The sequence below is a fragment of the Amphibalanus amphitrite genome, unplaced genomic scaffold (genome assembly GCF_019059575.1).
Source record: "Amphibalanus amphitrite isolate SeventyFive unplaced genomic scaffold, NRLGWU_Aamphi_draft 000129F_arrow, whole genome shotgun sequence".
Classification (NCBI taxonomy): domain Eukaryota; kingdom Metazoa; phylum Arthropoda; class Thecostraca; order Balanomorpha; family Balanidae; genus Amphibalanus; species Amphibalanus amphitrite.
The window spans coordinates 997,214-1,008,606 of record NW_024881624.1 but is presented as its reverse complement, the minus strand read 5'-3'; the positions used below and the strand labels follow the sequence as shown (position 1 = coordinate 1,008,606).

Below are 11,393 nucleotides of genomic sequence, written 5' to 3'. Positions count from 1 at the left end.
TCCAGGTCAGGTCAAACTAAAAAATGTTGCTATTTTGGGTCACCGTTGGATATCAAGTGCGCTGCTTATCATATACCGATGACAATGCCGTTTTCTGGTGCCAAGCCAGCTAGAACCTCTTTGTCACACTACCCGACCAGGTTTTTGCTGCTGAGGTCATTTCAGGTCAAGTTCAGTCAAGGTCAATGATGTGTGTTTGTATGTCTGGTGTCTGTGTGTATGCTGATGTGTACACCGATTGTTTATGTGTCCATATTACATGAAATCATGATCTGAGAAGCTTTTACCAAAAATGCAGTCAAAACACTTCACGAAAAGTAAATTCAGCTTGCCTAAAAAGCAATTATTTTAGATGACCTAGGATGACCTTCACCCTGACCTTGACCTCTCTACATCGTCGAACAACATGTTCCACGATAGGTGGGAGGTAAGACTGGCAAAAAAGGCCGAAATCAAGGTGTCAAAAGCTCATAAGGCCCATAGCCAACGCAAGATGTTGAGAGTCATTTGGGTCATGACATGACCTAGGTCATATCTCCGAAACCAAAAACCACAGAAACTTGAAATTTTCAGAAGACATCAAGATAGGATAGAGGAGCACCTATACGAAAAATCAGGCTTCTAGCTCTAAATATGCAGTCAGAAAGACTACCTGGGGGTGGCATCCCCCCGGCCCCCATGTGCGGGCGAGGGTTAATGCCTGGTTTGGTGAAGCGACGTAGGTACTCTGCGCCCTGTCAGCACGAGAGAGGAAGTTGTGTTGTTTTGACTCCTGTCTGATCACCGAGCGTGTTACAGGGAGCTTCTAAAATATTTTGCAACATAAGCCGTGGCTGCTTTGCCAACATTCTACGTTTTCAACTAGCCTGAATCATTGGTGGTTGCTCATCAAAGCAAACCGACTAGTCATATGTAAATATTGCATCCATCTTGCGAAATAAGTTATTTCTCCGGCCACTGTTGTCATTTATTTGCCACCAAGCAGTCGTTTCGACAGCGATGCCATGCTCAATGCTCATTGCTCAGGTATAGGCTGAAATCGCCATCACCAGTCTCGTTTTTTATACTCTCACGTTATTCATCCGTATATCATAACGTGACACATTCATGGCGTTCGTGGTGATATCCGACGCTGCGCTTCAAAACCCCGGACCCCGGACACGATAAAGCGCAGACGGCAGGTAACACCTTGGCAGCGAAAATGTCACAGCGCAAGCTCACATCACACGCTCACATCGATGTACACACCTATCATCCGCACCTATCCGCACACGGTTCCTACTCCCAGGCGTCGGCTCCTTAACCACGGAGCTACGCCACACACGGTAGTTCCACCGACACATCGCAGCGCGGGCCCAAACAGCCGCGGGAAGGGCATCACCAGTCTCGTGCTGGAAAAAAGACATCACGTGCTTATCTATTTTAAACCGATGACAAAATCAGCAAACAACACTACACAACACGATCGTTCACGAGACCCATACCCGACTTCCGCGCCAAAGGCGTTACGTCAGCTGTGGTAAACATGGAACGGCTGTGTTCCTTCTGCCCGAGCTGCGAAGCATTGGCAGAGCGAACCTCGTCTGCCGCGGTGTTTAGCACAACGGCACGTGAAGGCGTGCAATGGGCCAACTCAGTTTTTTTTTCTGACCACAGATGATTGGAATCTCCCACGGAGGAACCGATGCATACGTGCTAATGTATTGTTGTTTGTTTTGTTCCCTAAACCCTAAAGAAAGACAATCCTACTATAGTACCTATGCATTGCGCCGGATAGCATTTTATTTAAACGACCCGTTTGCTGTATCCTTGTGGGCTTGTTTTGTTGATCGTGCTACATGCAACTTCGAAGAGGTCCCGCTTTTTGTGAGAGAGAGATAGAGAGAGAGAGAGAGAGAGAGAGAGAGAGAGAGAGAGAGAGAGAGAGAGAGAGAGAGAGAGAGAGAGAGAGAGAGAGAGAAAAAGCGCAATGCTATATAGTATATAGATGGAGCTTACCCTAATCAGGCGAGGATTAGGTACTGCGCAGGTTTCTAGTTCTCGGTACGGTACTGCTATGCTGTTGCGGGTCAAATGCGGGTCTCCGTTCCACACTGTGTGAGAATGAAACGGTCCCCCACCCAACGGCATTCGCGTTCACTGCATTCTCACGTTCAGCATGATTTAACTTTACCGCAATCTGCCGGTTTTCACTGGCCTAGCATCATCATAAATCATAGACGTAAACTTGCCCGTCGCATTGTTGTATTGAGAAAACCAGACCAGCCCTTCCCCCATTTAACCCAGCCAAACGCTGACACAGCTATCTCAGACGCGTTCAGACCCCCTTCGATGACATCCGTCCTTCCTGAAGGCCACTCCATCTTCGTCCCAGGCTACAGCTGACGCCTATTCCTCTCGACGAAGGTATTATTCCGTCCTGGCTGCGTCAACGAGCTGACGAAACGCACCTCCCGGAGAACACTGACGCAACGTCGGTCGCGACGCCCCCCCCCCCCCCTCCACCCACTGAACGGCAGCACCTGACCGGGGGCGACTGTTTTAGCGGCGTTTTACAAACATCGACTGAGCTGGTGAGCACGCGAGCAGAGCTGCGTCATGCTGCTCCGCTGAGACTTTGGCAAGGCGCCTGTGTGGGCAGCGTCAGTCTAATCCGGCCGTTTGACATCCAGTGCGGAGTGTTGACCCCGCCAGTACTTACAGTAGGCGATCGATCCGCGGAACTTTACAGCCGCGCAGCGAAATGGCGTGCGATGTTCGGGAGGGGTCACATTTGGGTCACATGGCCAGCTGAACGACGGCTTATCAGCTGAAAATGGCGCCTAAAGGGCTCATGTGGGGTCAGTTGATCGAGGCATTGTCGTGGGTGTTAGAGCCGGTCAAAAACCAAAATCATTTGAGCTAGTATCGTTTGAGAAAGAATAATTTGAGCTACCCGTGAAAACTGCTGGTGGAAAAGACGCTCTGGCTCTTTTCGAGTGGTTGTGGATCGAGTGGTTCCTTGTGAATGAAAACTCATATGGCAACATTTCTTTAAAAAGATTTAAATGTTGGACTAAATTGAACAGAAAACACGACATAATAAACGGTTGAACTTATTCTATCATTACAGACAACAGATATTGATTAACCCTCGCCCGCACATGCCATTTTCCCATCCTAGAACGCACATGGGGGGGGGGGGGGTGGTTGCCCCCCCCCCCGCGCCATTTCGTTCCTGTTGGAGATAGAGCTTAGCAGTAAAGACCAAAAAGATTCTTTGGGAAGAGACGAATCCAATGATACCCAGTTTTACCTTCTCAGGTCAGTCATTGACCTTCCAGGTCAGGTCAAACTAAAAAATGTTGCTGTTTTGGGTCACCGTTGGATATCAAGTGCGCTGCTTATCAAATACCGATGACGATACTGTTTTCTGGTGCCAAGCCAGCTAGAACCTCTTTGTCACACTATCCGACCAGAATTTTGCTGCTGAGGTCATTTCAGGTCAAGTTAGGTCAAGGTCAATTACATGTGTTTGTATGTCTGTGTGTGTCTGTGTGTATACTGATGTGTGCACCGATTGTTTTTGGGTCCATATCACATGAAATCATGATCTGAGAAGCTTTTACCAAAAATACAGTCAAAAAACTTCACAAAAAGTAAATTCAGCTTGCCTAAAACGCAATTATCTTAGATGACCTAGGTTGACCTTGACCCTGACCTTGACCCCTGTACATCGTCGAACAACATGTTCCATGATAGGTGGGAGGTAAGACTGGCAAAAAAGGCCGAAATCCGGGTGTCAAAAGCTCACAAGGCCCATGGCAAACGCAAGATGTTGAGAATTGGCCATTTGGGTCATGACATGACCTGAAAAACAAGGTCATATCTCCGAAACCAAAAATCACAGAAACTTGAAATTTTCAGTGGACATAAAGAAAGGATAGACGAGCAGCTATACGAAAAATCAGCTTTCTAGCTCTAAAAATGTTAAGTGCAGAGCAGAAAGACTGCCTGGGGGGGGTGGCAACCACCCCCCCCCCCCCCCATGTGCGGGCGAGGGCTAAGCATTGCATAAATAAAACAACAAGAAAGGAACTGACAATATTACACAAATTTCAAAACGTTTCTGAAGTGATATAAAAGGTACATTTCTACAGTTCAAAGCTCGCAGTGGCGGCCGAGGAGTCTCTCGGTTCTGCGTGTTTATTGATTCCCCATCTTCCCACGCCCCCGCCGGACCCATTCACTTTGTCATACCAAAGGGCTGTGGCGCGCTGAACTGGGACAAATGTTTACCGGAAAACAGATCCTGGGAGGGGACAGTGGCCTGAGGAGCAGCTGGTGCAGCTGGCGGAGAGCCATATTGACGGGGTGGCGCCGTCGGGCTGCCGCGGCAATCTCAACAGACTTTCTGTGTTGCGCAATAGACAGCCCATACATTATCGCTGACAGATCCAGTATAGTTCGAAGACAAATGCTAACCGTTTGCCGCAAACAGCCAGCAACAGCATTCCGTATTTCGGAAGAGTATTGAGCCTCAAATCATAAAATTAGAATAAAGCTAAATTTAAAGTGTTTCCCAGCAACCCAACCTTGTAAGAAATCTAGCCTAGAAATTGCTATATGTAATTAGCATATATATATGTACATATATATATATATATATATATATATATATATATATATATATATATATATATATATATATATATATATATATATATATATATATATATATGCATGTTTGTGTAAAAATGACAGCATAACGGGCGTTTGTTTGCTTTTTTGCCAAGTTCTCTAAACTTCGTCTTCGTACGATCTTCTTGCCATCTGCTTCAAATTCATGTAAAATTGTGCCTATATTGTCGGGTAACGTTTCGTTAATATCACCATTAACATCTTCAGACATACAAAACAGACACAATAACACCAAATATAACATTCGTCTCGTCTCGAAAATCGCAAGGAATGAGTTTCCTATTGACACGGATCTAATTCAATTTGATGTAACACTTAAAAGTACAAACGCACATGATCATTGCAATGGCACCTCTCGCGTTTACATTTTCAGCGCAAATATACGGACACTCTACGTACATATTCATTATACACCGACACACATTTCGCATAACACAAACATTCAGTTACATCATTCGGTTACAATCATCGGTTCAGTTACATTCAGTTACAATCATCAGACAAGCCACACATGTTTCAATGACAGTTTCGCATGCATTCGGTCTACACATAATCAACTAGCACACAAGTCTAAAACCTAAGTGCTATCTATCTGGGCGCCAAGGGTCTTCCATCGTATAAGGACAGAGTACCCGTCATGTTCATTTGACGGTTGATAGCTGGGTCTCTATCCCTGATGAAGACGGCTTCAAGAATCGCAAGCTTATGTTTTTTGGGACATCTAGCTATGATGCTGGTATTGTTAACCATCATGCTGCGAGTGAGTTTGCTGCCGTGTTCTAATCGGACGTGTTTTTCGGGGGCACCATTTTGAAGGTGCATAGTGATGCGTCGTGACAAGGTCGTAGTGGTGTGGCCAATAGGTATGAGCAGTATGAGTTGTTTGGTCGGCGCGCGCAGTCGCCAATGGGGCATCGAAACTCATAAATGACGTTGGTCGCCTTGAGATCACTGTTGTCGCGTGATGCGTTGTTGACCATGACTAGTCTTGATGTGCTAGGTGTTTGGTAGTAGACGATAAGTTTGATACTAGTATAAGGCGCGACCGGAGCACAGTTACGATGTATGATGTTCCGGATGACCTTCTCGTCCTTCTTGTACGCAGATGACATGTGCCCTTTGAAGAAGAGTTTTACTGTTTGGGTGTCGCTGCTAGGTGTGACTGCGGGACGAGAGAGGTGTTTGTGTAGTTGACGTCTGATGTGAATGTCGATGTCAGTAACAGTGTACTTGTTGTTGACTAGAATCTGTTTGATTCGCTGAAGCTCCTGGTGTAAAAGAGGCCATGACGAGCAGTGTTTGATTGCGCGGTTGATGTATGACCTAATGACGCTGTCCTTATATTTGTCAGGACATTCGCTATCGCCGTTCAGGCAGTGACCAGTATCAGTGGGTTTCCTATGTACTGTCGTGGTAAATGGGCCGTGGGTAGCGTCTATTTCTACATCAAGGAACGGTAACTTATGGTCGATGGACGACTCTACCGTGAATCGAAGAACAGAGTGTTCCTCGAGGGCAGTTTTGACAGCGAGCAGTTGTTCATCACTTTGGACATCCACGAAGATATCGTCTATGTATCTGCAGTACGTGTACGGCTTCACATCTAGGCTATCAAGTGCAATGGACTCCACGTGCGCCATGTACGATTCAGCGAAAAGTACCCCTAGTGGCGAGCCCATCGCGACCCCATCAATTTGACGGTACATGTTTCCCTGTGGGCAGCGGAAAGCCGTTTCCATGGTGCAGATTTCGAGCATGCGTTTGAGGACGGCTCGAGGGAGCCGGGGCGCTGGGATGGAATCATGTTCGTAAACATTGCTCAGTATGATCTCGATTGTCGTGTCGACCGGTACATTGGTAAACAGCGACGAGGCGTCCAAAGAGGCTAGAGTGCCCTGCCTTTCTTTCACTTTCAGGATCTGGATGAATTCATCAGATGACTTCAATGAGAATCTTTTAGGTACATAGGGCGAAATTATCGAGTTTAACTGCTTAGCAACCTCATACGCAGGGGTGGGAATCTGCGATATAATGGGTCTAATAGGTGCGCCCGCCTTGTGCGTTTTCGGGTTCCCGTAAAAATACCCAGGACTGAACTCACCGGATAGTTTGCGGAATTTAACACCATCGACCTCCGCATTAGCAGCGTCGATCAGTGCATTTAAGTCCCTCTTTTGCTTCTCGATTGGGTTTCTTCGCAGTCTCTGGAACTTCGACGTGTCACTCAGGATAGCGTCAGTTTTTTCAAGGTAGTCAGCGCGGTTTAGGATGACGAAAGTAGACGACTTATCTGCTCTCCTGATGATGATGTCCGGGTTGTCCTTGAGTTGCTTGGCAGCCTGACGGAGTCTGGGAGTGAGGATGCCGCTTCTGTTGGTGCCTCTGGTTTTGGTGCTCTCTGCCGAGAGCTGCTCCTGTATGTCTGGGTTGACCTCAATATTCCCATCTCTGTGACGATCACAGATCTGCTCGTAGAGTAGCTCGACTTCAGCCTTCTTTTCTTGCTGGCTTTGCTTCGGGTAGAGACGACAGTTGAGACCCAAATTGAGAAAATCCTTTTGGTCTTGCGTGAGTACGTATGATGACAAGTTGACATAGCTGTCCCGTTGTTCAGGTAGAGTGATGTCACCACCATATAACGACGATAGCTTCCTCTGGATCCTTGTCTTGACAACACGCTCATGGGTTTCAGTCAGCTCCTGCAGAGCACTATCAGTTTTCTGTCGTAGATCATTCGAAATTGGCAGCTCTTGATAAGATCTCGACACATCAGCAATCTTCTCGCTGATTTCTTCAAGAACCTTTTTCTTCTTCTTGGCCTCTTCTTTTAGAAGATGTTTTCTGAAGCTTAACGCCTCTTCACTTTGCTGCACTGCCTGATCATTCAGTCTAAAATGTGTAAATTTGGGCAGCAGGTTCTCATTGATGCATGTTTGTGTAAAAATGACAGCATAACGGGCGTTTGTTTGCTTTTTTGCCAAGTTCTCTAAACTTCGTACGATCTTCTTGCCATCTGCTTCAAATCCATGTAAAATTGTGCCTATATTGTCGGGTAACGTTTCGTTAATATCACCATTAACATCTTCAGACATACAAAACAGACACAATAACACCAAATATAACATTCGTCTCGTCTCGAAAATCGCAAGGAATGAGTTTCCTATTGACACGGATCTAATTCAATTTGATGTAGCACTTTAAAGTACAAACGCACATGATCATTGCAATGGCACCTCTCGCGTTTACATTTTCAGCGCAAATATACGGACACTACGTACGAGTACATATTCATTATACACCGACACACATTTCGCATAACACAAACGTTCATTTACATCATTCGGTTACAATCATCGGTTCAGTTACATTCAGTTACAATCATCAGACAAGCCACACATGTTTCAATGACAGTTTCGCATGCATTCGGTCTACACATAATCAACTAGCACACAAGTCTAAAACCTAAGTGCTATCTATCTGGCTGGGCGCCAAGGGTCTTCCATCGTATAAGGACAGAGTACCCGTCATGTTCATTTGACGGTTGATAGCTGGGTCTCTATCCCTGATGAAGACGGCTTCAAGAATCGCAAGCTTATGTTTTTTGGGACATCTAGCTATGATGCTGGTATTGTTAACCATCATGCTGCGAGTGAGTTTGCTGCCGTGTTCTAATCGGGCGTGTTTTTCGGGGGCACCATTTTGAAGGTGCATAGTGATGCGTCGTGACAAGGTCGTAGTGGTGTGGCCAATATATGAGTTGTTTGGTCGGCGCGCGCAGTCGCCAATGGGGCATCGAAACTCATAAATGACGTTGGTCGCCTTGAGATCACTGTTGTCGCGTGATGCGTTGTTGACCATGACTAGTCTTGATGTGCTAGGTGTTTGGTAGTAGACGATAAGTTTGATACTAGTATACTAGTATATACTATTTGATACGTTATGCTGTCATTTTTACACAAACATGCATCAATGAGAACCTGCTGCCCAAATTTACATATATGTATATATATATATATATATATATATATATATATATATATATATATATATATATATATATATATATATATATATATATATATATATATATATATATATATATATATATATATATATATATATATATATATATATATATATATATATATATATATATATATATATATATATATATATATGTTTCAATGAAAATGACAGCGTAACGGGCGTTGTTTTGCTTCTTGCCAAGATTCTCTAGGCTTCTCACAGTTTTTCGATCATCTAAGGAAAATTCATGTAAAATAGTGCCTATATTGCCAGGTAACGTTTCGTCAACATATCCGTTAACATCTTCAGACATGCATATAAGGCACAAAAACAGAAAAAAGTACATCTATGGTTCGGATCGTGCGTCGCTAGATAACAGGTTTGCATTTCTTCAGTGACCTAGAACTAAACAAAACAGCAACGAGAGCAAGCAATTGTAGCAGTAGCACCTCCGGTTACACTTACACTTCCACACTGCGGTATCAAGAACAAATTCTACCGGTCCGTCATGTCATTAACGTACATACAATCGTTCATAAATATCTTTACCACAATCGTCCATCAACATCTTTAACACAAATAACCATTCAATCGAGATGACAATCATTCTCATTTGCATTCATATCTGATCCTAAGCCTTCCTAAAACCTTGGTGCTAGGGGCCGTCCATCATAGAGCGAGAGTGACCCTTTCATATCCATCTGTCTGTTTATGAGAGGGTCTCTATCTCTGATGAAGACTGCTTCCAAGACTGTGAGTTTCTTTTTGGTGTTACATCTAGCTATGATGTGGGTGTTTGTGACCATCATGCTACGTGTGAGTGTGGTGCCGTGGTTTGTTCTTGTGTGTTTTTCAGGAGCGCCGTTCTGCAAGTGCATTGTGATTCGGCGTGACAGCGTGGTGGTGGTGTAGCCTATGTATGACGAATTCTTCTGGCGCACGCAGTCGCCAACAGGGCAATGGTATTCGTACACTACATTTGTGGCCTTTAAGTCACTGTTGTCACGCGCGAGATCATTAGTCATTATCATTTGTGACGTGCTACGTAACTGGTAGTAGATGGTGAGGTTGAGTTTGTTGTAGGGCCTAATGGGAGTACAGTTTTTGTGTACAATGTCACGTAGCACTTTTTCGTCTTTTTTTGTAGGCTGATGACATGCCGCCTTTGTAAAAGAGACGCAGCTCTTGAGGTGCTTCGTCACTGGCGTGAGTATGAGTGGGCGAGAGATGTTTGTGGATTTGACGTTTGATGACCTGGTCAATGTCACTTAACGTGTACTTGTTGTTAACAAGAATCTGTCTGATTCTCTGCAGCTCCTGGTGCATAAGTGCCCAAGAGGAGCAGTGTTTGATGGCGCGGTTAACGTAGGAGCGAATAACACTTTCCTTATATCTATCGGGACATTCACTGGCCCCGCTCAGGCAGTGACCAGTGTCAGAGGGCTTCCTGTTACAACGCCCGTTACGCTGTCATTTTCATTGAAACATGTATTCGTGAAAACCTGCTTCCCAATTTCACTCATATATATATATATATATATATATATATATATATATATATATATATATATATATATATATATATATATATATATATAATATATATATATATATATATATATATATATATATATATATATATATTTGTGAAGTTAGGGAGCAGTCCATCTTCAATACATTTTTTGTCAAACACGATAGCGTAATGAGCGTTGGTGATCTTCTTGTGGTTTTGCTCGATACTCCTCGATATATATATATATATATATATATATATATATATATATATATATATATATATATATATATATATATATATATATATATATATATATATATATATATATATATATATATATATATATATATATATATATATATATATATATATATATATATATATATATATATATATATATATATATATATATATATATATATAACTTGTTGCATATAAATTGCTAGTCAAGCATATAACGAAAGATATTTACACCGGTGAATATGTGCAGAACATCCAACAGTCCAACCTTCATACGGCCACGGAGTCATTAACGCGATGAAGAGCATATGCAACACTTTCGTGCCAGCAATGATCAATACCTGACATTGACAGCATTGCATTGCAACGTGAAGTTTGCAGGTCATGCGTGTCATCGATGAGGCACGGCATGGATTATCATGGCAAGTATCCTGCAAGTATTCCAAAGTATAGTGGATCATGTTTGCTTAGAAAAAGTAATGTACAGTCAGTCTTGAAAGAACCGCACATCATCGGTGCTGTGGATCCGTCAAGCCCAACGGAGTAAGAGCTGTAAATTTGAGTCGCCGAACGTGGACATCCTTGTCAATCCTCCAGGTCAACTGGTTCAGTGATTTTAGCAGCACTACCTCAGTCGGGCTTTATGGATCCACCTGCTCGGTAGAGCACTTCATGGGCCGGATAAATCCGTTATCCACGGATAAATCCGCGGACCGGATAGGATTGGATTCTAAATTTGTTCAAAAAGAACGGATATGGGCGGGCCGGATTTGGGAATTGAAGGTTGAACCCGGATCAAAACGGATCAAAATTTTAACATTCAACATTGAAGTTAAAAATTAACCTAATGTGTTAAGCGGCAGCAGAGGTTTGATTAAAGTAATAGGCATCATTTTATGACACTCACTTGTCACAAGACTTGTCTTCAAGT

General features: G+C 43.6%; 1 protein-coding gene across 1 annotated transcript; it reads right to left on the bottom strand.

Moving 5' to 3' along the window:
* Positions 1 to 1,367: 1,367 nt before the first annotated feature.
* On the bottom strand, positions 1,368 to 7,909 carry LOC122381900. Its single transcript, XM_043366674.1, has 2 exons — positions 6,782 to 7,909; positions 1,368 to 1,391 (listed from the first exon to the last, which is right to left on the bottom strand). Exons 1-2 carry the CDS (start codon positions 7,803 to 7,805, stop codon positions 1,378 to 1,380), a joined length of 1,038 nt encoding a protein of 345 aa, XP_043222609.1. The 5' UTR covers positions 7,806 to 7,909; the 3' UTR covers positions 1,368 to 1,377.
* Between the last annotated feature and the right edge of the window lie 3,484 nt (positions 7,910 to 11,393).